The sequence below is a fragment of the Periplaneta americana genome, chromosome 7 (genome assembly GCF_040183065.1).
Source record: "Periplaneta americana isolate PAMFEO1 chromosome 7, P.americana_PAMFEO1_priV1, whole genome shotgun sequence".
Taxonomy (NCBI): Eukaryota; Metazoa; Arthropoda; class Insecta; order Blattodea; family Blattidae; genus Periplaneta; species Periplaneta americana.
In genome coordinates, this window is record NC_091123.1 from 104,486,773 (window position 1) to 104,514,720 (window position 27,948).

The window sequence follows — 27,948 nt, forward strand, 5'->3', positions numbered from 1 at the left end:
TATTTCTCCAAATAGAATGGAACTGTGGGCTCATAAATTCTGCATTTTTCTGCGTGGACTTCAGCGGGCTGTTGGTCCTGTGCCTTGAACCTGACTGTTGGGTCGATAATGTAGGCATAAGTAGAGCCAGGTGGAATGCAAGTATGTCAATTCGCTGACAGGATCCCTCTTGAGAGATGCCATGGACTTCGCCGTGTACAGTGAGACCTTTCTTCCTCAAGGCTTTGGCAATCATGGACCTGATTCTGTGATGTCTAGAGTTCCACAGCGTCTCACTGAAAGGACAGGCATCCAAAACGTGCCAAAGAGTTTCAATCTCACTGACGCAATGATGACAGTGGTTTCCATCTCAGAACCTTCCTGGTATTGCACGCAGTGGACAAACATTAACTGTAATTTTAAGAGCTAGTCTCCATTCACTGCTAGTGAGGCGATCAGGTTGTCGGATCCATTTATTGGCTACTATTGCTCAAGAGGTGACAACAGCAGTCAAAGTTTTAATATCCCTCAGTGCATTACAAAATAGTTCTCTATTGTGTTCAGATACTAACACAACAGCTGATCCTTGAAGCCATTTTGTTACCTGCAGTGCAAGTTTCTGTTTCTGTGGTGACTTATGCATTGGTCGTAGTAAATTCGCAGAATTCTCTCACAAGTAAAACCATACCGTGACATTCCTCACAATGTGTGTGTTTGCCAGTACCACGAGAACTTCGAAAATCTACAAGTTTTGGTTTCACAATATCTTCCTAGTTTTGAAACATCCGGCATTGAATTTGTCTACTCCATTGTTTGTGACCCAAGTGATAAGAACTGTATGAACAATTGTGCTGTTCGTAAATAAAAATTTATCACTCTGTTTGAAGATTTCCTGAATGACGAAAAATGTAGCCTTGAAGTGCAGTATCACCAGTGGAGAATGGTTGGCAAGAGGTATGAATACATTTCATTCGAGGAAGAATTAAATGATGTCATTGATGAATTGGAAGAGCAGTTACCGTTCTTCATGACTCACATATTTAATCAAGAGCAATCACAAAGATGCTTTAAGACTGCCAGGGATGTCTTCAAGTGAGAATGTTGTGATGGAAATGGATTTCGCAGAGAACTATTCTTGCAACTATCGAGACGAGATACAGTCTGCACATTGGTCGAATTCCCAAATAGCACTGTTTACTGCTATATGTTACGGAAAAGATACATGCGACAGTTATGTAGTAGTTTCTGACAACATATCACATGATAGATATTGTGTTGACATGTTTCTGCGAGATATATTGAGCAACCATGGCGAAAAGAATCCTTTGCTCAAATATCTGCATGTATTATCAGATGGAGCTGCATCGCAGTTCAAACATAAATACATATAATTTTGTCAATATCACTCTTTCGGAAGATGATTTCAATCTGGAAAGTCTCAAATGGACATTTTTGCATCTTCTCACGGGACTCAGAAGCTAATTTGAAAGTTGTAAATATGAGCACCTTAAAATAATGAAAGGAATAAGGGAGAACAGAATGTATCATTTCAAGTTTGGTTACATTGATTTAAATTCAAAATTGTTTATAACTATTTTGGTTAATTATTGTCTTTCTTGTACATAATAACTTTTCTGTAATTCCAAAGGCTGATTTAAAGATTTACTGAAGTTTAGTGTCAACACGAACATTATTTACTGCATTTTTTTTTCGGGTATTAATATTTGTCCTGATACTAACGTCCAGATACTAACAAGCGGAACTTCGTAACTATTAATATTTCATAAAAATGCAGTTATTGGAAGATAAAATAAATATGATTAATTATAAAACAGATGTTGCATTAAGTGTTCCCTGATAACGAAAATATTAATAGATCATTACAATGAGGAGAGATTTCATCGTAATTTTATGTACCACTTTATCTTACCAGTTCCTTGTCCAATATTATGTTTTAATTAACGATGCTCGCAACTGCAGAAGTTATATCAGCATCGCTGGATGTGGCGGAATTTTGTCCTGTAGGAGTTCTTTTACATGCCAGTAAATCTAGTGACATGAGCCTGTCGCATTTAAGCACACTTAAATGCCATCAACCTGGCCCGGAATCGAACCCGCAAACTTGTGCATAGAAGACCAGCACTATACCAATCCTTGTTCAGATACTAACGGAAGATACATGTGTGTTTTATTCAATATACAAGAGGGAAAATGTTAATGAAAGAACCAAAAATACAAGATGGATAAATAGTTAATAGATTCATACCAGAAACATTGTTATTTAATTTATATACTGTGTGTGATATCAAGTTTTTTAAAATTGAAACATTTGAGAAGTGTCCAGATACTAACACTGGACATACCCATAAGTCTTTCATAAAAAGTGATGTATTTAAAACAGTAATCAACATGACAGAAACGTTCGTGTCACAACATATTTGCAATATTTTATTTGTTAATGATACTGTTATTTATTTTTTTTAAGTTTGTGATTTAGCAGTTACATGTGCTACACAAGTGCCTTAATTGTTTTGAAAACAACTGAATGCTTTTATCATTTGGCACAATAATATGAACATTTTCCATCTTGGTAATAAATTAAGTGCCAAGAAAATATTTGTGTGTCACACCATACAATATAGGGTGCGGCAGTGGAATATGATGGTTTTTATAGCCCTGTTATGGGACACTCAGGATGAATTAAGAGAAAACACATATACTGAAAGTAATCTAATACAATGCAATTTATTAACGTCTGATTACTTTTTAAAAACTACATTTCGTAAGTAGCCTCCATGGCAACAAATACATTCCTGCAATCTGCTATGAAATTTCTGCGTAACTCGCTCCAACAAAACAGGTTCAATGGCACTAATTTCGTTCTTTATGTTTTGTTTCAGCTGGATAATGGTGTAAGGCTTGTTGCGATACACCCTACTTTTGAGATAACCCCATAGAAGTAATCAGCTGCAGTCAGATCAGAAGATCTTGGCAGCCAGGCAATGTCTCCAAATCATGAAATTATTCGTCCTGGAAACATGTTTCGCAGACAGTTCATTGAACCATAAGCAGTGTATGCTATGGCACCAGCTTGCTGAAACCATAATTCGTCATCAAAATTAATTTCATCAGAAATTTCCAACACTGTGAACATTTGTTGATACCGTTCTGAATTGACGGTCACAGTATGACCATCTTCTTCGAAAAAGTACAGGCTGATAATTCCTAAGGCAGAGACGCCACACCAGACCATACTTTTGGACTGTGCAGTGGTTTTTTCCACACTTCAAAGGGTTGTTCATCACTTCAGAAGTGGAAATTCTGTTTATTTACATAACCAGAAAGATGAAAATAAGACTCATCCGACATTATCAGTCTGTTCAGAATATCCGAATTAGCATTCAAAATGTCAGTAAACTGTCTACAAAACTGCAATCGGGAAAGTTTATCAGTGAATTTAATATGATGCAAAACTTGAATTTTATACGGATGACATTTGAGGTCACAGTGTAAGATGTGGTGAAAACGTCTGTCTGATAGATTCAAAGCCATTATCTGGCGCCTTGCAGAGCAAGTTGGACTTTGCTGCACAGCTTCTCTAACTCTCGCAATGTTCTCAGGCATTGGACTGTTTTTTCACTACCAACAAATTTATCAAAAACACTGACAGAATTGTCAAATTTACTCACCCACTTTAGGATAGTGTTTCAGGATGGAATTCTTCCGTGCCATGCAATATTAAATTAAATCCTAAATCTTCTCCGCACATCAGTGATCGATTTCAACTCCAAATAAGTTCCTACTGCAAACACATTCTGCCATAGACCAGTTATCTATATTGTCTTTTATAACAATGAGAAAAACAATTGCATGGCTTCGGGATCACATTATCAACATTGCTAATTCCTTCATTCAAAACCGCTGGCAACAAGCATATTCTAAAAACTGTCATCCCACTGCCGCATCCTATATTTAATATTTTTTACATTATTATTTCTTTTCATTAAGAATTTATATTTATATTTTGAAATGCTCATGTTAAAAGACAGTAATATCTTTTTCATGAACTACTAAGTATTTAATTAAATATTCCATGAAGATCACAATTAGTTACTTTTAAAATGTTACTTGTGTCACTATGGAATGACCCCCCCTTTCTTTTCAATGCAAAGACGATATCTTTGAAATGCAGAAATGGAAAACATGTCACAAATATCTAGAGAGAGTAGATGATCGAATTCAGACTGCATACATTTCTTTAAATGTTCGAAATTACGGGTACAAATTTTTACTGAATAAATTTTATCTTTTAGTACTCCTTGCACTGAAAAGTGCATCGTGGCTGGCAAACAAGGCAGCCATAACATCTGTCAATCCATTACTTGTCTAACATTTCATTCAAAAGTTCCTCACAATCAATCCACAGAGGTTGTACCATCCTGTTGCCATATTAACTTCTGCTTGTATTCAAAGAGTCGACTGTTTTCCAGTTCTAGCATTACTTCATGAAGTATTTCGAGTTAAATTTCAAAGTTAACAGTCCAATAAAAGATAGGGTCTGATGAGTCCACCAGCAAAAATTCCTGCCCAATCACACCAGTAGCATTCAATTTTGTCTGCGTCACCAAATATGGATTCTCAGAATCTCAGTAGACACAGTTGTGCCTGTTCACTCTTCCATTTAACGTAAAAGTTGATTCGTCAGTCCACAGAAGGGTTTTGTAAAAGACTGACATTGCCTTCATGTCATATTATGTATGTACCACACGAAAAATTCTGTATGCTTATCAGGATACCTTGGTTTAAGTACTAAATGAACTCAACTTTAACTTTTTCTGCATCCTTTATAGGGTTGATCTAGGTATGTCATATTTATGGGGCATTCTTCGTGTTAATTTTGTAGGCAACTGTACAAAATATTGTGCTGCAACGTCAAGATTTTCTCGTGTAGTAACAGACATAGGCCTAGGGTGACCATAATTCCTTTGAGTGAAAGTGGGACTTTAATCACTTTCTTTAGGAAAAAAGTGGGACATCATATTTTTCTAAAATCCAGTATTTATTTGATTTAAATTTAATCACAAGACGGATACAAATATAAAAATGAAACGTAAATAACACTAAAAGAAGAAACAAATGTTACTAATTTCAAATTGTACCTGTTAAAATAGTACTGGTATTATAGCAATAAGAAGAAATTAAATGCACTTTCAAATTTATTAATATTTGGCTCAAGTCAGAAATAAGGCTTCTAAAGGAATTTATTTACTTTCTTTATTCCGATCATACTTAGCAGAAGTTGCTATTGTATTCAGCAACTCAGGTTTTGCAAGCAAATATGAATAAAACTAACTGCAGTTATATTCAGCTGAATAGTTACCTGTTATAGCTCTAAAACAAGGAAATTTCTTTTCAAGCTCTTCTGTAGATTTACATTGCCTCTTTGGCATTGTTATAAGGGGTAAAAAACAGTTACGCACTGAATTGATTAAAACCCTAGCTGAACTTGGCGACTGAAAAAGAGAGAGACTCCAAAATGTTGGGTAACTGCCCTTTTTTTAAAATGTAACCATTAAAAGATTCAGCCTACTGATCAACCAATAAAAAGACAATTTAATTTTCTTAACTGAACAGATGGACGAAATATGTAGAAAAGTTATATGAGACACGGAATCATCCAGATGACTTAGCTATACTGGGTGTTCAGTTCAAAGTGTGTCATGGCTCGCTGTATGCCGTCATGTGGCTAGTCGATGAGCCTAGAGAATTCAATCTTCCTACACTTCTGCAGAGGTGTATTACTTATGTACCAGAGAAGTTGCCTAGCAAGTACGGCGTTCATTCAGAAGAGTACTTACTGATACATACGGTAACGCTGGTAGTGGCAGGAATGTGAACTGTTTCGAAACATGTACTGAGGTGATTTTTTTCTTACTGTCGGTATATGTAGAGAGAGTTAAGACGATTACTTACGTATTTGTTGACATTAATTTCGATGGTCAACATGGACACGGAGCATTTGATTTGTGTTGTGGAATGTTTCTGTACGCAACCGATGATAACAAATACCCTGCATATGATTTGCCCGCGCAAAACACAGTTCGAAAGAGGTTATCGTACCACACAGACCGCCATCTGTTGCTACGACGTTCAAGTTATACTGTACACGTTCTCAAGTTCAGATTGAACGCCTTGATTAATAGGCAACTTCTCTGACACAAAAGCTGAAACTTGCTTCAAATCGCTGACACATCAACAGTGACGTCATGACACACTTTGAAATGAACACCCAGTAGAAGATGAAGCAGTCGTATCAGAAGACAAAAAAGAATTTTCTATTTTAAGGGAAGAAGTTGTACTAGTGCTTAGGGAAATGAATGGAAAAGCAACGGAGTGGATGGAATCCCCATTGAATTGGTGAAAAGCTTGGGTGAAGACAAGAAGGAAACTCTATTATTATGCATGAAATATATGAGAAAGGAGATAGTGTTGCTTCCAATACCGAAGAAAAATAATGCCAAGAAATGTAAAGAGTCGAGGATTATCAGCCTAATATCCCACTCGGCAAAGATTCTTATGCGAATACTGAATCGACGTTTATATTCCGAGATGGAAGAACAGTTGGAAAAAAGAGCAATTTGACTTCAGGAAAGGAAAAGGTACGAGAGATGCAACTGGACTGCTATGAACAATAGGCGAAAGATACCTAGAGAAGAATAAAGGATGTATGTAGTATTTGTGGATTTAGAAAAGGCGTTTGACGGAGTGGATTGAAATAAACTGAAGGGGATCTTAAAGAAAATTGGCGTGGATTGGAAAGAGAGGAAGCTGTTCAGTGACCTTTATATGAAATGAGTCAAAGTCAGGATAGGAGAAGAAATGTCTGAAAGTGAAACAGGGAGTGGAGTACGTCAAGGATGCCCTTTGTCACTTATCCTGTTCAACATCTACTTGGAGGATTTAATGAAGAACTGTTTTCAGAACATGGGAGGAGTGATAGTAGGAGGAAGAAGAATAAAGTGCATAAGATTTGCTGATGATATGACATTGTTAGCAGAAGAGAAAATGATACTAAGGGATATGCTACTGGAGCTAAATGACTGCTTTGAGCAGTATGGAATGAAGATAAATGCCAACAAGACGAAGACCATGGTCATAGGAAGAAAAATAAAGAAGGTAAACTTGCAAATTCTAAATGAGGCAGTATAGCAAGTGGATAGCTTCAAATACTTGGGAAGTACTATGAGCTGCTTCCAAGAAGTCAAAAGGAGGATAGGAATGGCAAAGGAAGCTTCCAATAGAAAAAGGAGCATCTTTGGCGGACCTCTTGAGAAAGAACTAAGGAAGAGACTAATGAAGTGCTTTGTGTGGAGTGTAGTATTGTATGGATGGAGCAGAAACATGAACATTACGACGAAGTGAAGAGAAGCGATTAGAAGTATTTGAAATATGGAGAAGGATAGAACGTGTGAAATGTACAGAGAGAATAAGAAATTGGATGGGTCACTGGTTAAGAAGAAACTGCTTTCTGAAGGTTGCACTGAAAGGAATGGTGAATGGGAGAAGAGTATGGGGCAGAAGAAGATATCATATGGTAGACGACATTAAGATATATGGATCAAATGTGGAGACTAGGGTTGCCAAATCTCCTGTATTTCCTGGGATTCCCATATTTGACCCTAATTTTGAACAGTATCCTGGTTCCCGTATTTTTCTTCTCTTTGAGCATTGTTCTCCCTTATTTTTGCACAATATAAAAATCTTTATTCTAAACATTTAATTTTTCCGCGAATGAAGATTTATATGATGAATTTTGTTGTTCAAAAAATGCATTCAAATGTGTAGTCTTGTAGAAGGTAGTGCTTGCCAGAAATCGGTTTTAGTGCTCACATGTTTACAATCAAACAATGTTAATATTATAAATCTGGAACAAAGTGGCAAGTTTTGTTATATGCAAACAAAGAACACCTCAGGAACAATAATTGGACAGATGTTCGAAAAAGAAGCACGACACATGAAATGAAATTAGAGCTGCAAACTGCAATCAACTTCAACTATTACGCATGACAAAATCTGTCTCAAAATACTCTTAATTTAAGCCTAGCTGCCAAAGTGTAAAATAAAGTGTTTTTTAATGACTGAACTGAATAATTTGTCCATTTTCTATGTGAAATTTTGTTGATTCCTTAGTCTCCGGTATTTTGTCCAAAAAAAGTTGGCAACCCTACCAGAGATTAAGAAGAAAGAGAATGCTGGATTTGCAGTGAAAGACTTTCCCTTGGGCAAAACACTATGAATGAATGAATGAATAAATTAAAGAGTTTTTTTTTCTGAATATTAATTTGTATTATTATAGGCCTAATTCATTTATTTAATAAATTAATAGAGCAGCTATCTCTAACGGGGTCATTTTTTAATGTTCATTTATATGATTGTACAAGTGATAATTTACTTATGCAATGAATCTCTCACAACATTTGGTGCTATTTCTTCCAAAGATGAAATATTTAAACCTAAACGCAAGAATGCAGCAATATAAAATTTTGTAATACTATCACGTGCTTCAATTAAAATCCTAATTACTTCCCAATTTGGAATGTCATACTTTTCACAAAAAATAGAGAATACATGCCTCGTAATGTCTTTGTTTTCCCTTATTTACTTCTTCTGCTTGACCAGCATCCTTCTCAAACCTCACAGTTTGGGAGCGCAATCAACCAACTTAAAAAATTGCCATCATTAATAGATACAATCTATTGCATAGAGAAGTATCTTCTATGTCGACAGTATGTAAGTATTGTAGGTAAAATTTATTGGCACACTTGTAAGAAGTTTATAACTTGTAAACTTACACCAAAAATCAGGACAAAAGCCCAATTATTAAAAAAAAAAAAAGTTGGGACAGATTTTTCAAGCCTCGAAAATGGGACAATCTCGTTTAATTGGGATGTATGATCACCCTACATAGGTCTACCTAAACAAGAAAGATTTGCTATCGACCCAGTCTGTTCAAACTTTTATTCAATTTGTGAATACCTTGTCGAGATGAAGGTAAGGTATTTGAAAACATTAAAAAAATAACTCAACAACATCACTGTAATTGTGGTCATGTTTTCACCAAATTTGAAGTAAAAAACACGTTTTTCCATAGATAACTTTCTATTCACTGTACTCTTGTTCACTAATCCAACTCTACAAGTGCTTTTTAATAGCTAATACTCACTAATAACATAACGTGTTCTTGTACGCACTAAACCAGCAACAAGAACACATAACATACGCTGAGGCATATACATACTTACAGATAACCAAGTCCAACTTTCATCCTACTTTGGTACAACCATTACACATATTTTAACACGTCCTTAACATATAGGCTTACAAGCCCATATTCAAATTCAAATCAAATGATCAGCAAAAGTGTTACATTTAAAACAATATGAATGAATGCAGTACTCATTTCACGTGCATATAACAAACTCAAGAATTCGACGATCAATCACTACAGAAGATCCAAATGTATTGCAAAACATACACCATTTGACTACATCGTGATAATTGCATAGCACTATGTGATCTGTTCTAATCTAGACATAAAGTATAATATTTATAAATTGTATCAATTTTAACTATTTTATCTTCATAATAAGTGGTATTTAACAAACAATGCAACATGAGTTATATGTATTAACATTCACATCCACAATCTTATTTTTCATATTTTTTCTGGTAAAACAAATTACACAAATTCAAAATTGAACATTTTCTATCAATAAGTTTTCTGCTACATAAAACTCATGATAAAAATCAACTTTGTTACGCATATTGCTTTGTACAATTTAATGGATTAAGTTTAGATTTCGTCAATTTTTAAATATCTGATGATGCCGAACAGGCGAAAACGTTCATATCTATTTGAGCTGTAATAGCAAATAATAAAATTTGCAAATAGGTAAATCATATTGATTGAGTATTTAAAATAAATTTATCATACTCAAATAGCTATTCTGATCATTAGAGACGTAAGTAAGTGTTAGTGTCAACTGACATGAATCATTCTGTATACACATACCTGTGAAATTTTCTACTGCCCTTTCATATTCTAGGGCAGAGGGATTATGCTTTGCAAGCCATTCTGCTATTGACCTGTCTTTGAAGGAACCAGTGAGTCCAAGTTCAACTTGAATTTTTCTTAATGTTTCTGCATTTGTTACCATTTCTATCATTCCTGTACAATAAAAATGTAACATTACTATATATGTTATTGAAGAATGTTGTTTTATAGCCACATACACCATTAATATCCTTTAGACCAGTGATGATCAACAGTCAACTTAATAATGTCAGAGCTAATTTCTCTTCTCCAAACAGAGACATAAAGCATTATTTGTTAAAGCAAGTATGGGAGAATGATCATTAGTTCGAAGATCATGTGTCTATAAAATACTGTAAATCAAATTATTGCGTATGTAATAACACGAACATACTCAATTATTTAACCTTCCATATTTCAGAAAGTTTGTAGTATTTTTAACTATATAGACTAGTACGTAAGTACATTAATACTCTATTTTAATTTTCCAATTAACCATGATATAACTTAAAAAATTAACAACTGCAACTGAAATCTGGATGCATCAAATATGTGCTAATGAAGATGTGAATCACTTGATGTGCAAGGTAGTTCACTGTTAAACTACAAATGTTTTTCAAATTATGAAATGATGTGGTATATATAATATTAATATTCATAATATAGATATTTATTTTAAACTACAGGATCTTTCATAAGTGATGCATCTATGGAAAAATTAACTATTTTAATTAATTGATGAATTAGTGGACTTACTCATGTTAAATATGTAATATTTGTCCGGCTTACAGCTGTTTCAGTGCTTCACACACCATCATCAGAGCCTACTAGATTGCGGCGTCATCTCGAACTTCTCTGCCTGTTAGGAGGGTGTGTTTTATTGTTGGAAGGTGTTGAAGTGTGAAGTCGAATAGTGTGTGTGTACTGAAATTGATCTGTGTGTTGAGGATTTGATCGGGGTGTGTTTTAGTGTGTTTGTATATTTCGTATTGTTCTAGTGTGTTGAGTTTTTGGTTCTTGGGTTTTGTGTGTGTAGGATTTCCATGTCCGTATTTATGTTATTGTATGTATGGTTAGTATTGGTTATGTGATCGGCGTATGTAGATGTATTGTGTCCTCTGGTTATAGCTTTAATATGTTCTTTGTAGCGTGTTTGGAATGATCTGCCTGTCTGTCCTATGTAGAACTTGTCGCAACTATTACATTTGAGTTTGTATACACCTGTGTGGTCGTATTTATTTGTTTGTGTTTTTTGTGTGTTGAGATGTCTTTGTAATGTGTTTTCTGTTCTGTATGTTATGTTGTATTTCTGTTTTCTGAATGAAGATGCGATCTTATGTGTGCTTTTGTTTTCATATGTTAGTGTGATGTATTTCTTGTGTTCTTGTGTTTGTGTTGTGTTTTGTGTAATTTTGTGTTTGTTAAGTTTTTGTTTTGTCTTCCTTATGATGTTGTCTATTATGTTTGGATTGTATCCGTTTTCTTGTGCTATGTATTTGATTGTTCACTTCTTCATTGTAGTGTTGTTGGTTCATGGGTATGTTGAGTAATCTGTGTACCATTGTCCTGAATGCAGCATGTTTGTGTTGTATGGGGTGGTTAGATGTGTTGTGTACGTGTGTGGTGGTGGTGGTTGGTTTTCTGTATATTTTGAAGGTGTGTTTGTTGTCGATTTTTGTTATGGTGATGTCTAGGAAATTTATGGAGTTGTTGTTTTCAAGTTCTAGTGTGTATTGGAGTTTTGGGTGTAATTTGTTTATGTATTGGTGTAGTTTGTGTATTTGTCTCTTGTTTCCTTTGTATAGTATGAGTATATCGTCTACATATCTGTGCCAGTATATTATGTTGTCTGCATACTTGTTGTGTTCATTGTTGAGTATGTATGTTTGTTCTATGTTGTGTAAAAATATCTCTGCTAGTATGCTGGATATGGGTGATTCCATTGGCAATCCTTCTGTTTGGGTGTAGTATCTGTTGTTTGTGTGAAATAGTTTTGCTTTGTTATGATGTCTGTGATTTGGATGATTTCTTCGATGTATTCTTGTGGTGTGTTGTTATCTGTGAGCATTTGTTTTAGTATCTGTAATGTGTCCTGTATTGGTATATTAGTGTATAAGTTGGTGATATCGAATGATGCTAGTGTTGCACTGTGTGGTATGTGTTGTTGTTTTGTTTTGTTGACGAGGTCTATAGTGTTCTTTATTGTTGTCTGTTCTCTGAATTTTATGTTGTTTCTGATGATTTTGTCCATGTGTGTGGCTAGTTTGTGTGCTGGTGCCTGTCTGTAGTTGATTAGGGGTCTGATAGGTATTGTTTTCTTTGTGTATTTTGGATAGTGCATTGAGTTTTGGTGCTGCTGGTTTGATTGGTTTGAGTTGGTGTTTTATGTTGTGTGGTATTACGTGTTTGCATTTGTTGATTGTGTTTTTTATTGTGTTGTGGTATTGTGTGATGGGATCTTTTTCGAGTTCTGTGATGTTGTTTTATTTAAAGTATGTTTCTATTTTGTTGTGTAAGTCTTGTTTGTGTAGTATCACTGTGCAATTGCCTTTGTCTGCTTTAGTGAAAATGAAGTTATGTTGTTGTTGTTTTGCTTTTAGTGTTTTTATTGTTATCTGTTCTCTTTTGTTTGTGTTGGGTTCGTGTATTTTGTTTGCGTGTCTTATGATGTCTTGTCTGATGTATTCTTGGTGTTCTGTTTTTGTGTTTTGTATTGCTGTTTCTGTGCTGATGATTGTCTGTGTTTTTTGTTTTGGTCCTGTGTTGTTGTGTGGTATATTATGTTTTAATCCTTTTTCCAGTAGATTGATTTCGTTGCGATTAAAGGTTATGTTTGTTGTGTTGTGTGTTTTTGGGTGGAATTTGTGTTCTGATTTGTATGTTTTTGTTTGTTGTGTTTTTAGTTTTGCTATTTTGGTGTTGTGTCGTTTCTTTATTTTGTGGCTGATGTTCGATATTATTTTGTTAGTGTGTGTAATGAACCATACAGAACTGTCATGGTCATGATAATATCTTTGAAAAATATTGGAGTGCAAGAGGTCAAATAACTTTATTGTCAAACGCCTGGCATTAGAAAACAACAACATGGATAAATAGCTTCCTCGGATAGTGGGGAGAGGGGGTGTTTATTTCCAAATAGACTGTATGGCACCGGAAAGAGTTCTTTTTCGTGAGGATGAACATCATTTTAAAAAAAAAATTATCTAAAATAGTTGATTTTGCGATAGACTCGTTACTTATGAAAGACTATATATACATAAATTGTACCAGTATATGATATAGCTGAATTCAAGTATTAAACAGTGGTCTTCTTAAATGCCCAGAATGCTGCGGCCAAAGCCTATTACATGCCTTGTACGTGATATACAGTCGACTCCTGATAATTCGCGGTTATACATGCACAAACTTCCAAGAAATATCGAAAATTTCGAATTATCTGCAAAATCTTTTTATTATTATTTAAAGTTCAGTAAAAGTTACTCTGATAGGTTTAATTATTAGTACTAAAATACACTTCAAAATCAAGTACAGAATGTGAAACAATGCAAAACATTTTTAAACATTATAATATTATACAGTAGCTACTGCAGTGGAATAGAATTTTAAAACAAGAAACACAAGTTTTACAAAATAACATACGACACTTTAATTTAACAAAATAATTTATTCTTTTTTAATTCTTAGAGGATTGTTAATTTTTTATAATATTAAATCGCAATTACAATATCTGTAAACGAAAAGTCATCACAATTTTACATATATGACTAAAGAGTGTCTGAAGTGATACTACCTTGGGTGTGTGCAACTTTCGTAACTTCCTGGCTTCATCCTCATCAATAATTATCATCTGTCAAATCTCGTATGATACCATTCTCACTTTTTTGTCTTTATCCTTGATCTTCCTTATCAACTTCTAAACATTTGAGAGGAGGGAGAGAGTAAAAACGGAAATGACATTAATTCGCTCTTCCACCCACCTCCCCTCCCCAAAAAATCGTATATTACTCGCAAAGCGAATTAACCACATGTGAATTATCGGGAATTGACTGTAGTTTATAATTATAATTATCACAGGGAAGTTTCATAATTCTGTTATTTCATCGTCATGAGTGTTCAACTGTGTATCAGCATGTATGCATGTGCATTATAAAGTATATATCATTTACACAGTAACATTTTTGTTCATTACATACTGAAAGTATGTTAATAGCATACCTCTATTATGTCCTGTAGGTACACAAGAAAATGTCACCATTTTGAGATCAATTCCTTCTTTCAACCACAGCTTATCCATAATACGAACCATTTGAATTGTAAGCATATCCTGTTGCAAGTCCTCTCCAACCTGTCAAATTGAAATAGAAGAGGTAAATCGTAATGCATATATACCTCCATGATTAAATTTGCAAAATTACTACATAATCAATCAAAAAGTATTCTATTTGGACAAATGTAGAGAAACATGAAATTAAGTAGTCCATTGAATGATTCGGAAAAATAAACATTTGAGGCAATAAGGTAATGCTGATAGGAGAAGGGTTTTAAAATGTTATGGGTATGCTGATGGGAAGATAATATTAAAATGGATTTGAGGGAGGTGGGATATGATGATAGAGAATGGATTAATCTTGCTCAGGATAGGGACCAATGGCGGGCTTATGTGAGGGTGGCAATGAACCTCCGGGTTCCTTAAAAGCCAGTAAGTAAGTAATGGGTATGCTGAATTGATCAATTTTCCACCAATGTTTCCAAAACAGTTCTTTAAAATGGTAGTAACAAATATTCTAAGCAAAATTAGGATCTATGTCAACCCTAACAGAGAAAAAAAGTAGAAGGCAGTCTGTTAACATGTAGTAATGTACTTAAAGATGAGACAAAGAATGTTAATGCCTTTTTTTGTCAAATTCAAGGGTGAAAACATAATATGGCGAATGCCAGTAGGGGAAGCTATCCCCACCCGCGCTGCTTGGCACCTCGCTCGCATGCTCTCTCTCTCTCTCTACTGTCTCTCTCTACTATCTGTCCCGCTTCGATTGATCACTGCCTCGTCTCGCACGTATTTCATAACACGTATTAACAAAATCGCACATATTTCATAACACGTACTAAAAAAATTGGGGCATTAGACAACAGCATAAAACCAAATTGGGACGCATTAGATAACAGGCCACCACATATACTACACAGCACAACACAGCCCACCACATGTACTAACACAACACAAACAATGTAATGTGGTTTTTTCATTAAACAACACTCACCTGTTAACTTCGCACTGCCCCACTGTCCAATGCACACCATTAGTAGCATCGCTTTTCGGCGCTAATTTCATATTTTTCCCACATGTTGGACACTTGTAATGACTAGCAAGTAGTCCATGCTCCTCACAGTACCTTACCGTATCCGTGTTCAAATTCTCCCTGCACAATTTGAGGAAGAAGTACACGTCTTCGGTACGGCTCATCACTACATGTGGTTACGTCTGGACACGGACACAATGAAGCTCCACCAGCTCGCGTTAACACTTATGCCACCTCCGCAGTCAACCCCTGCCAAGCTAGATTCACAAGCCCACCACTTTCTACCTACGCTATTCGGTCATTGTACCCCGCGCCATTCTTCTGCAATACGTTATGGCAGTTCCCTTAAACATAAATAGATTCATTTTCCCTTCTATCCCCAACTCGCCTCGGTAGCTGAGAGGTCTAAAGCATGCATTTAGCGTTTAGTTACGAACTTACTCGGATCGAATCTTACCCTCTGCGAAGTCATAAGAAAAAAAAAAAGAGAAAGACATGAAGCAAGGAACAGAAAAGGAGAGGCTAGAGAGGGGGGGAGAGAGAGAGAGAGGAGAGAGGCACACAGGACGAAGTTCCTCTTTTGTTCCACTTTCCTACATTAGATGTCACCCCACCCTAAACCCATATTTCCACTCTTTCTCGCTAGAGTGTGTGGTGATCTTGTAGGGGAAAAGTGGAAAGGGGTCGTGGGCGGAGCTTAGCGTTCGCTGTATTACGTTTTTACCAATTCAAGATCTCAAAGGGAATGTCGTCATCTTTCTCCACCCAACTGCCACTGCCACTGCTGCTTGCTGCTACCTCCAACCCCACAAACACCACCACTGCCCAGCTGCCGCTGCCACCCACCGCCGCCGCCGCCACTGCCACCACCACCACCACCACCACCACCACCGCCACCACCGCCACCACCACCACCAATAAGCAAATTCTGGTATCGACTACCTACTTACTTTTGAAAAAAATGGATGAAAATAATGGTTGCAATGGGTGTAACAAGTTTTGATCTGATTGTACTGCAAATTGTATACTACATTTCTGTGTTCACAGTTTTGTATGAAATCATGGACAAGGTGATGGCACACATTATTCAGAATAATGTGATTAGTTAAGTAAAATATAAAGTTACAAGTAGGCTAATTGTAATACTATCATATCAAAGGGCGAAGTAATTTACTATAATATAAGCTCAAGAATAGTTTTGCATAACTAAAGTAATCAGTGTAAATTAGCATTCTTAGAATATTATGGCCTTCAGAAAACTTTCATTAATAAATTTGTGTATTTTCGTACAGAAAAAGTTGTCATGATTAATGTTTAAGCATTCGTTAAACCAATTGAAATTTTCGAGATGCAAATAACTATGATAACTAATTTCTTTTAAAGACTGATTTATGTTACAGCATGATGTAGGAGACGCAGGTGTGATGACACCAGACTTGTGATGGCTTATGTTTTTGTGTATAGGGCTAATTGGCTGGCTTTCATTTGATAACATCAGTGATGTCCTCAATTGTGTAGTCTCCAATGTGAAAACGATGTACAGGATGAACCAGCCAGGGCTAGACTCACAGAGGCTGATTCATTCATAACGACATTACCATATGCACAGGATTCGTTCCATGTTTTTGTGGTTAGTATTGCGTAATGATGTATTTACCGAATTCACAATTCATGTTCGAAATGACGTGATATCTGGCAGGCTGCACATCTCCTGAAGACATGTCCAGCAACTCGCCGCAGTTCATTCTCCGAAATGGCTCGGATTTCGTGCCGGTTATTTTGAGTTCCTCACTCACCTCATTAAAAATTAGACGAGTATGAACTGTGTATATCTTAGTGCATTGATTGTTTCTCCAAAGAAAATGGGGCCAATCAGTCATTGCACTCCTATTTTTATGTCATGTAGTGGTTGTTTGTGAAAACGGTGTGGATTTTCATTGTCCCAGTAACGATTGTTTTGAGTGTTCACGTAACCACAGAGGTGGAACTATGCTTCGTCACTATAAAAAAATTAAGGTAGGGTCAAGTAGTTCATCATACACTGACTGTTAAACTTAAGTCTGCTTTGATAATCGAATTCCGTTAACCTCTGAACTACACAAATTTTGTAAAGTTTTAATTTTAATGGTTTTCTACCTCTTATCACTGAAGACTGTGGCACCCCTACCTGCTGAGCTACATGGTGGGATGAAGTTGTAGAACTTCTCTCTAGTCAGCGGCCAATTTCATCTAACATCTCCTCAGTGAGAACATGCTTCATACACGTTCGTTTCTTATCCAATACTGATCCAGTTGTACGAAATTTCTTCACTAAATTGTAAATCTTGCTTTAGAAGGCTCTGGTGAATCAGGGACTGACTGGCGGAAGTTTGTTACAACCACAGTATTTACAGTCACGAAGCTTGAGTTGTGAGGGTACTAGGAACAAGAGACTGTGCAGGTACTATTTCACATTGTCTGTGATGAGGCGATAGTAGTGATCCTAGTGGTTAGCAACTATCTATGACTGCATATTTACTATGTACCGGTATTTAGCTTCGTGACTGTATATACTAGACTGTGGAGACAGTGGTTACAACTGTTCTCCAAGATTCGTATTTCACAAAGTTGTCATAAATAAACACTCATTGTTCAAAGCTATATTTCATAATGGACACACTACTCCACTCTAAATGTATGGTATACAGCTGCACCCTCACTGTGTGAACGTGTTTACATAACTAAACACGAAACATATGCGAGAAAGAGGTCTGATCACTGCGATGGCACAGCAGTTATTACACATACGACTTTCTGCTGATGCCAGTCTAGCCCTGGCTGATTCACTCTGTATTAAGTTTTTACGTTAAAATGGTTGAAGTGATGAGAAATATTTTCTTACACATTCCATAAATTTCTTGTCTTCCATGTTCATTTTCTAGATTCTTAGTTTACTTAAAAATCAGTACAGAACTGCGAGCATGTCATGTACTGCACATGGTCTCAATTTATGTTTGACGAAACGAGATGCCACTGGGATGGGTACGAGAAAGAAATCATCAGCAATAACCAACCAATGGGCCACGTTGAGTGCATGCTGACAGCTGGGCCATCCTGTTAGTACATAAATGACTCCACAGAACATAGGTAACTCAACAAAAGAACAGCATTCTCTGTACAGTAGCAGTGGCGTATACTGGTTTAAGGGTCTGGGCTACCACTGACCCTATTATTACACAAAATATATTTTAAAAACACTATAATAAAATTCCTTACCTATTTATATGTGAATTCCAGACATCTTGATTGGGACGAAAATACTTTGATGACTTCGTCATTGAAATTACAGTTGGGCCGCTTGCGAAGTTTCTGTAGAAATGACTTTTCAATTGACATCAGTGCCAAGCCGGATAAACGTTCTTGTGTATGAGTTGATCTACAGTAGGATTTTATTCTCTTCAACGCAGAAAATGTTCTTTCTACCGATGCTGACGTAGCTGGTATTGTCACAATTAATGTTGCCAATTTAAGGACTTCAGGAATAACTTGGTTCAGCTGGTTTTCATATATGGCAGATAATATTTCATGGATAGGTTTGTTCGAAAAATCAAAGACTTCTGCTGAATATATTACACTTAATTCATTTTTCAAACGTACTTGATCAAAGTGACTGTTATAGGACTAAAATAATTTGTTTAGTGCCTCATTCAGGAAGTTTTCTCTATAAGCAGAAAATTTTTGAGAATCTAGAAGATGTGTGAACTGAAGCTTTCCATAATCAGAACATCTGTCAGTAATTTCCATGTGCATACGATCTAGTATGCTGTAGTACAGCTGCCTGTATTTCAATTCATCATCTCCTTTTCTTCGCTTTAATGGTGGTTCCATTGTATTGTCTGAAGAATTTTCATTTTCCATATTACTCCATATGGACGGAAACCCACTACGTCTGAACTCGGATATAGTATGTTTTAACTTTGATACCTCTTGCAAGCAGTATGCTATGTCTAGACTTTTTGTCTGAAGAATATTGTAGAGCACATCTGTATGTGCGAACACTCTAGCATAGACTTCAAGAAGAAATATATTCTGAAACTGTGTGAAAAAAATACAAATATCCTTGAGCCTGCACAATTACATCATCATCCCAGTTTTCTTCAGAGTCATTACAAATGATATTTTCGAAGAAAGCAGTCAGTTGTTCTCTGTATTACTTCACTGTATTTACAAGCCGAGATGTAAAATTCCATCTAGTTGGTGCTACTTTTGGGAGTTTCTTTTTCATAAATTTCTTGAGTTTTTCTGATCTTTTAGGAGATGATGAGAAAAATGCAGCTAAACCCGACAGTGTTTTGAAAAAAATGCGGCATTCTGGAATGGATAAAGTAATTTGTTGCAAAACTAAATTGAGAACATGGATGTAACAATGGACAAATAGTGCTTGAGGATACTTTTCTTGAACTTTTGTTTTTAAGCCATTAATATTTCCCGCCATAACTGAAGCACCATCGTATGTCTGTGCAATTAACTTATTGCCGACATTGTATTCTGCTATAACACCTTCCACATGCTGAAACAAAGCAGCAGCAGTTTTGCCCGAACTGACATTTGTGAATCCTATAAACCGTTCTTGAACATTGGCAGTACTGTCGACGTATCTTAAAACAGAGGACAATTGACTCTGATTAGAGCAGTCACTTGTTTCATCAACAACAATGGCCACAAAAGGTGATTCTTCTATTTCAGATTTTATGTTCTTTATCATAACCCCACTTATAGCAAATATTAAGTCATTCTGAATTGCGGGAGAAGTACCATGGAATACTGTTGAACTCTCAAGAGGATTGGCCAGTAAATGGTCAAATTCACTTAAGGAACTTAAATATTCAATATAATTTCCTCTATTGTCTGATTCCACACTCTCATTATGACCCCGAAAAGCCAATTCTTGTTTTCCTAGAAAGCAGACTGCGTTAATAAGACGCAGTAAAATCTCCCGATTTTTTTTCACAAGAGCATTGTGTTGGTTGATGTGTAGAACTTTTTGCTTATCTAGCTGTAAATCAATTCTTGTCTTCCCAAAGTTTGCAAAGTTCATGCTACTATAAATATGAGCTTTTGATTTGTCGTGTTTTAGGACTGCCGTTCGAAGGGAGTTTATATTAGAAAACCCCTCTTTTGACCACACATTAGTTTCGCGGCTAAATAACAAACATGGCCAGCAAAATAGTTTAGACAGTTTAGAACTACCACACAACCAATTCCACTTACCATATGATGTTGAAGTGAAATGGCGTGTGTACTCACGCTGTTTTTCTTTTACGTCCATGGACAAATTTAGCTCAGGAGTTGGTCTTTCCATTTTCACAATTTCAACTTTCTCGTTGTATGTACGACGGTTAAAAGGCACTTTTAATAAACCTTCTATTACACAGTCATTTTCAACACAAACCTCTCCAGAAACTTGTTCTGCCATATTTTTCACAATATCACTTAATTGGGAAATTAAAAACTTAATAATTCACAATTAATATAACTCTTAGACACTCGAACAAATCACAAATTTAAAATACTGCACTGCAAGAACACAATCACATTAATGAGCTAGCGTACTAAGCATATTGTTGCTTCGCGCCTTCCAAGAAACCGATCACGAGAGCGGCAACTCACCCACCTACAGTGCACGATGGAAACAGGAGGGAGTGGGGGGATGGGGAGTTGTGCGACGTGAGCTGAACGGTCACAGGCTACCCTTCGTAGCAGCGGTTTCTCCAGTGATGCCGCCTTGACAACTTGTTTCTTTCGAGAGCAGAGAGCGCATATAAATCTAACAATTACTTTAATTTTAATTACTGTGGTAAAACTAATACGGTAATACAAAATTATTACATTATGTTATATTATAAACTTTTTCTTTTGTAATTTCCTTGGGCTACCACCGGTAGCCCCGGTAGTCCACAAAATACGCCCCTGTACAGTAGCCGTATCACACACGACATGCTCTAACATAAATCAGTCTTAATACAGTGTCCCTTTATTTAAAGTAACTTGTTACTTGATTTCTCTAATGTAGCTATATCAGAACTTTTCGAAGTCTGTAGTAGTCGAGTAGCTATCATGCTAATCATTAGACTCTATATCTGCAGGTCCAAACCTAGTTAAGCTCAGAGAGTTTTCAAGAGAAATATAAATTCATAGCATATCTTTCTTCTAATAAGATATCGATCTCGTGTTGTACATTAACTGAACATAAGGCAGATATGTTGAAGAATGGAAGAACGAAATAAATTTTACTGGTTAATTCTCGCCCATGTTGAAACACTCTGTTAGTCACCATGTTAATCACCCTATCATTTGCGATTATGAATTCCACCTACAAGAAAGATCTTAATTGACCACACCCACAGATACTTTACAAATAAAGACTGCATTTAGAGAATTTTAAAAGTATGTACCTTGAATATAGCTGGTATTATTCCTGTTTCAGCACTGAGGAAATTGATTTTAAGAGGCAGGGTGTTGGATGGGAAATACGAACAGGTGCGGACTTGTACTCCACGCACTTCAAGACTTGGGCTCAGTGGCAGACATGTGGGAGCTTCCTCTAATGAATGATGTAATACTTCCAAATCGCGTGATAAAACCTTCAGCCGCAGAGATTCTTTAGTAGCCTTCACATTTTCAGCTATTTCATACATATTCTGAAACATAATTGAGAAAGTCACATATTACAGTACAGTAATACAGTAAAACTATCTAAAATAATGTTCCATCAAAAGATGCTGCAAACTAGAAAAGAAATACGAGTAATTCCTTTCTATTATAACAGTGAAAATTAAAACGTGGGTGAACTGTAGTTCTTGAAAACATGCACTAGGAAATGGCTGTAATGTATTTCACCGTAACAATTCAGGACTAAATGCAATAGTAAAATCTACAAAAACATACGTTAAAGATACATGTATCATCAGCATTATCTGGTACAGTACATAACAAATATGATCTTATTCTATTATTCATGTGTACAACAAAATATAAAGATTTTTCTTTAGCATATTGAAGATAGCAAAAAATAACGAAATTACTATTTTGAATTTACATGTAACATTGATGTTCATTGTGAGTTATGTTTTCGTTCACAGTTTAATTAATATTTTATTATGTAGGCCTATATGAATGCGCATTTCGACCGAAAATATTCTTCAGCATAAGATATCACATAGAAATGTGGTCTTTTAGTGTGAAATAAAAAAATCTTGCACAGAAGAAACAACTCTGTAAGAATTTCAAAAAGGGATCTCATTAACATTAAGTGGAAAGGAGATATTTGACTGAGAAAGTAAATGAATTAACAGTTGACTATCTCTAACCTTATTTGTATCAACAAAAGCCGTCCTAAATAAGGGTTTGATAGATCAGCCTACTAATCAATTCACAATGAACAATGATTAAAAACAATTATGTGACAATTTGAAAGAAAAAAAACATTAAGATAAGAAAACAATAATTTCTGATAGATGAGAATACTTCCCTGCGGATAGAGGGCATTCCAAAAGTGATGGTCAATCATTTACAGATGAAATGCACAAACTGAAACAAGCGAAAAAGCTCTAATACACATTGGTCCGCAAATTAAGTGTTCATGCGATAATTATTATCTGGGATCCACCACTTTACAAGCACTTGAAGTAGGTTGCTATCTCAATTGTAAAGGTTTGAAATCACTTCCTGGTTTGTTTACGCATGTGCATTAACTCCCCTTCTCTTTTTTGCAGTACTCTATGCTGTACAGTACAGGAAAGCCACACTTGGTGAAAGACAGTCAACATAGATGATGTGTATTATCTCGACAATAGTTAATTTTCGAACCAATATATACTGGAGTTTTTTGCTTGTGTTAGTTTGTACTTTTCATCTGTAAATTACTGACCAAGAGTTTTGAAATACCCTATATATTTCAATTCCACTTCATACTGGAAATCCTCCATTAAACACAGTTTCTCTACATCATCTTCCTCAGGCTTATCCCTTTTGTAAATAATTGCCCTTATTTTTTTAACCTCACATTAGAAGGCAGGATTCCAGCAAAATGAGGCCAGCATGGCACTAGGCCTCCACCTAAGACAACACAGGGTATCACACTGACAACAAACATCCATGTCAAAGCAGGATTCGAATCAGCAATCACTGCTTCTACACAACATTAAGACTTCATGTCTCTTAGATGTGTCCACTGTGGCTGGTTTCTATAATCACAATTTGTCAGTTTGAATAGGTGTCATTTACAGATACAGAGAAATCTTGAAAACTAAATGTACAAACATATAATATACAATGTGGAAAATAGTAAAAAAAAGTCACTAATAACTTTATAATTTATAGCAACACATACAAAAGTTATTGGAAATAAATCAAGCAATATTATGCCAGTGTTAATTTTGTATAGTTTTGTTTATTAATTTATTTCCAAAATGCCAGGGTTGAACAGCCACTTAGTTTCAACTGTTTTAGTCCTTCCTCCTCTTGAATCTCAAGTAGTTCCTGCTCTACAGCTGTCGAATCAATCACAATTAGCCTTGAAATGGGGTAACCATTTTTCATTATGTAAACAAGAAAGGAATTTTCCAAATAATAAAATGAAAGTTTAAGTAGCTGTAAGATCACTAAATCTGTAATTCATTTCTCCTGCTAGACCATTTAATTCACATACGTAATCTTCTGTTTCTACTTCAACTATAGGAAAGACTTTCCAAGAATTTTTTCATAGAGGCTTTATGACTCTGAGTCACAGAACACCAATCTCTGAATTGAAGTGAACACTGCTTTGTACTACCCTCTAGCAACAAACAGCAAAACTACAAGTATGATGACGTTTGTTGTATAGTGCACCACTGCCAGACACGTTACTTACATGGTTGTCAAAGTAGTAGCAATAACAAGAAGTTTGCAGGAATTCACTATCTTACTGTTAGTCAGGACTTTTTAAGAGATGCTCAAGAATGACAAAAAGAGCACATTCACAAGCCATGCTGTACTCACCTCTGACAGTTACTGTAACAGTTTTCTGCATAAGGATAGATTTTTCACTGGAAACCCAGCATTCTCCATCCTTCCCTCTTTTCTTCCTTTCTCTTAGTCTCCGGATACAATCCATGTTATCTTTATGTCTTTATATCTGATATCTTCTTCTGCTCCGAACTTTTCTCCCATTCACTATTCCTTTAGTACCAGTAGGCAGTTTCGTCTCAGCCAGTGACACAGTCAATTTCTGTTTCTTTTCCTGATCAGTTTCAGCATTATTCTTCGTCCACCCACTCTTTCTAGCACAGACTCATTTCTTATTTTGTCTGTCTATTTACACGCTCCATTCTTTTCCATATCCACATTGAAAATGCTTCCAGTCGTTTTTCCTTATTTCGTCGTAATTCCCAGGCTTTTGCCCCCATACAATGCCACACTCCACATAAAGCACTTCACTGGTCTTTCTTCCCTAGTTCTTTTTTCCAAAGGTCCGCAGAAGATGCTCCTTTTTCTATTAAAAGCTTCTTTTGCCATTCTTTTTGGTTTCCTGGCAGTAGTTCATGTTACTACTTCTAGTACACCCCAAGCATATGAAGCAGTCCACTTGTTCCATTGCTTCATTTCGAATTCGCACATTTACGTTCTTTTCTTCTGATAATCATGGACTTCGTCTTGTTTGCATTTATCTTCATCAAATACGTATCATCTCCTCTTCTGCTAACAACACCACATCATTAGCATATGTTATGCACTTTATTCTTTTTCCTCTTATCACCTCTCATGTTCTGAAAACAATTTTTCACTAAATCATCCAAGTAAATGTAGATGATAAAGAACATCCTTGGCATATTTCCTTCCCTACTCCACTTCCCTCAGACATATCTTCTTCTATACTTAAATATAAAGATTACTCACTAAATAATATTCTCTCTTTCCAATCCACATCAATTTTCTTCAGAATCCCCATAAGTTTATTCCAATCCACAATGTCAAAAGTCATTTCCAGGTCCACAAATACTAGATACACTTCTTTAGATATCTTTCACTGATTGTTTGCTGCAGTCTAATTGCATCTCTCGTTCCTTTTCCCTTCCTGAAGCCAAATTGTTCTTCCACCTCTCCATCTTAGAATATAAACGTTGATTCAGTATTCACAGAAAAATCTTCGCCGAGTGAGATATCAGGCAGATAGTCCTGAATCAGAGCCACCTACAGATAATAGGAACTGATAATATCAGTATTATTTGATCATTTCTGCGTTACATACGCAATTCCTTTTTCATAGTGATGCTTAGTACTACAATAATTTAAGGTTAAACAAGCGAAAGTACCGGTAATGCAGTTTCTAACTTCTAATCATATTACTGACACTTATTTTTCGAAAGTACTAATATTGTTCTAGTGTGTTTTTTTCTATATACAGTGAACTCAGTTATAGTGAACATTCGGCTATAGTGAACCTAAATTGTTGATCCTGACCTGCATACATTATAAAGTAAGTACATTAATATTAGTGCTGTTGATCAATAAAAATATTTAATCAATTAACTATTTGAATTTGATCGAGTTGAAAAAAAAATGTTTTAATGTACTGTAATGCAAAATTATTGCTAAATTTAACCTGTGTTCGGTGATAAGCATAAGTATTAAATGTTGTATATCTGTATATTTTGTATCGTTATATTACAAAACAACTATTTTAATTACTTACTAACCTATGAGGTTTTTTTTTATAAAAACAGCCCTTGTCACCTATTTTCGAAAATGAGATTTAGATGTTATATAATAGATGGAGACTTCTTCTACCATCTGGATATATCAGTTGCATGAAAATAAGCCCATGTCAAGCATGAGGGGTTGTCAAATATTTGGTGGTTCTATAAAAATGATCCATGTCATTCGTGGTTTCGACTAAAACTGCCATGGGTTATTTTCATTCAAATATTAGCCACATCTGATTAGATAACTTCAATCCGTATGCTTTGAAATACACAACAATGCAGTTTTCGGGATGTGTTTGTTTACTTCCTGTAATCGGTAGTGTTTTTGTTTGTAAAATTGAATGATGGCTTCTACACGAGAGGATGCTAATTTTCTGCTGTAGAAAAGAAAGAAGGTGGAGAAGAAGCAAACCTTATAAAAAGATTAAAATATAGGGGAAAGAACACACGAACCATGTTGAGAAGCATGTGGAAGGTAAGCAGTAAATTTCTGTAATTTGAACTTTAACAAGGAAGTATTTATTACTTATCAAAATGTAAAGCATAATGAAATAGTTGAAATGAAATATTATTATTAATAATTATATTATTATATGTATAATCAGTAAGATGGAACATGTTCTTTTCTAGATGCAAGAGATATCATTGCTTCGAGACAGTATACGAGGAAGACCAAGATACTTTATTCCTTAATTTCTACACATTAGAACCGAAAGATTTACAAGATTCTTATTCATCAGGTATGATTACTGTACAAGAGGTTAAACAGAGACGTTCCCATAAGCATAATATTGTGGTGCCATTTGGAATGTTCTCGTTGCGTCAGGGAGTTGCTCGCACATCTAACAAGAAGGAGGTGCGTGGAAACACGAACCCCTGATGCTAGCCGCGGCATGGAGCAAGGGGGGGAGAAAAGCTAGGGCAATTGGGTGGAAGTAAGGAAGCATCTGGAAGCAGTTCTCTCTCGAAGATAAGATTCGCAAACATGTGGTTTAATAAATAAAAGCGCGAGTGGCCAACAGTCAGAGTCAGTCTTGAGTCTTCAAGTCTTGTCTTGGACAGTAGCAAGCGATGCAAGGGGGACCTGAGTTCAACGCCCAGTAGACCGCATCTGGGAGACCGGAGATCGACATGCCGTGGATCGCACCCGGAAGACCTGAGTTCGACATGCAGAGAACTGTGGCTCGGAAGGCCTGAGTTCGACATGCAGTGAACTTGAGTGAGTGAGTCTGCAACTGTGACAGTGTCCACCAGGAGAGTGCGACGCAGTTCGGAAGACCGGAGTTCGACGTGCAGTGAACTTGAACAGTGAGCTAGAAAAACTAGCCAAGCAAGCGAACTGTGAACTGACAGTTTTGTTCTGCACATAGTGCGTTGTGAACATTAATTGAAATTAGGAGTACATTGTTGTTCTTCTCAATAATATACGTCGTGCATTGTCATTGTCGTCGTGTGGAGTGTAATAACGAATTTTGTGTTGCTGTGTTGAGTGGAATACCCATTGTTGTCGGATGAATTATTAAAAATAGTCACATTGTTATCGGATGTGTGGTGGTTAAAGAGAATAAAAGTTACATTGGTGTCAGAAGTGGGACATTGTGGACATAATTGAGAACCTACAGCAGATCCTGCAAGCAATCACGAGAATGAACAAGGACATTAGTCAAGTGAAAAACGATATAAGTGAAGGAAGAGACGACATGAACAAGCACATCAGTGAAATGAAAAACGACATTAATGAAGTAAAAGCAGACATGAAAAACGACATCACTGAAGTGAAAAAATGACGTCACTACGCAAATTGGTAGCATTTCAACGCACGTGGATGGAATTGTTACCATCGTGAAAGATGAAC

General features: G+C 35.9%; 1 protein-coding gene across 12 annotated transcripts in view; it reads right to left on the reverse strand.

Annotated features, from left to right (window-relative positions):
• Pi3K68D (phosphatidylinositol-4-phosphate 3-kinase catalytic subunit Pi3K68D) overlaps positions 1–27,948 on the reverse strand; it is a 987,208-nt gene that overhangs the window by 264,110 nt on the left and 695,150 nt on the right. For all 12 annotated transcript variants that reach the window (XR_011333110.1, XM_069831124.1, XM_069831122.1 and 9 more), the window contains 3 exons: positions 21,807–22,052; positions 14,288–14,417; positions 10,052–10,207 (listed from right to left, as the gene is read on the reverse strand). Coding sequence is in view for 11 of the 12 variants with exons in the window: in XM_069831124.1 (XP_069687225.1) it covers positions 10,052–10,207; positions 14,288–14,417; positions 21,807–22,052 (532 nt within the window). In the remaining variant the exon portion in view is untranslated. The remainder of the gene's footprint in view (positions 1–10,051; positions 10,208–14,287; positions 14,418–21,806; positions 22,053–27,948) is intronic.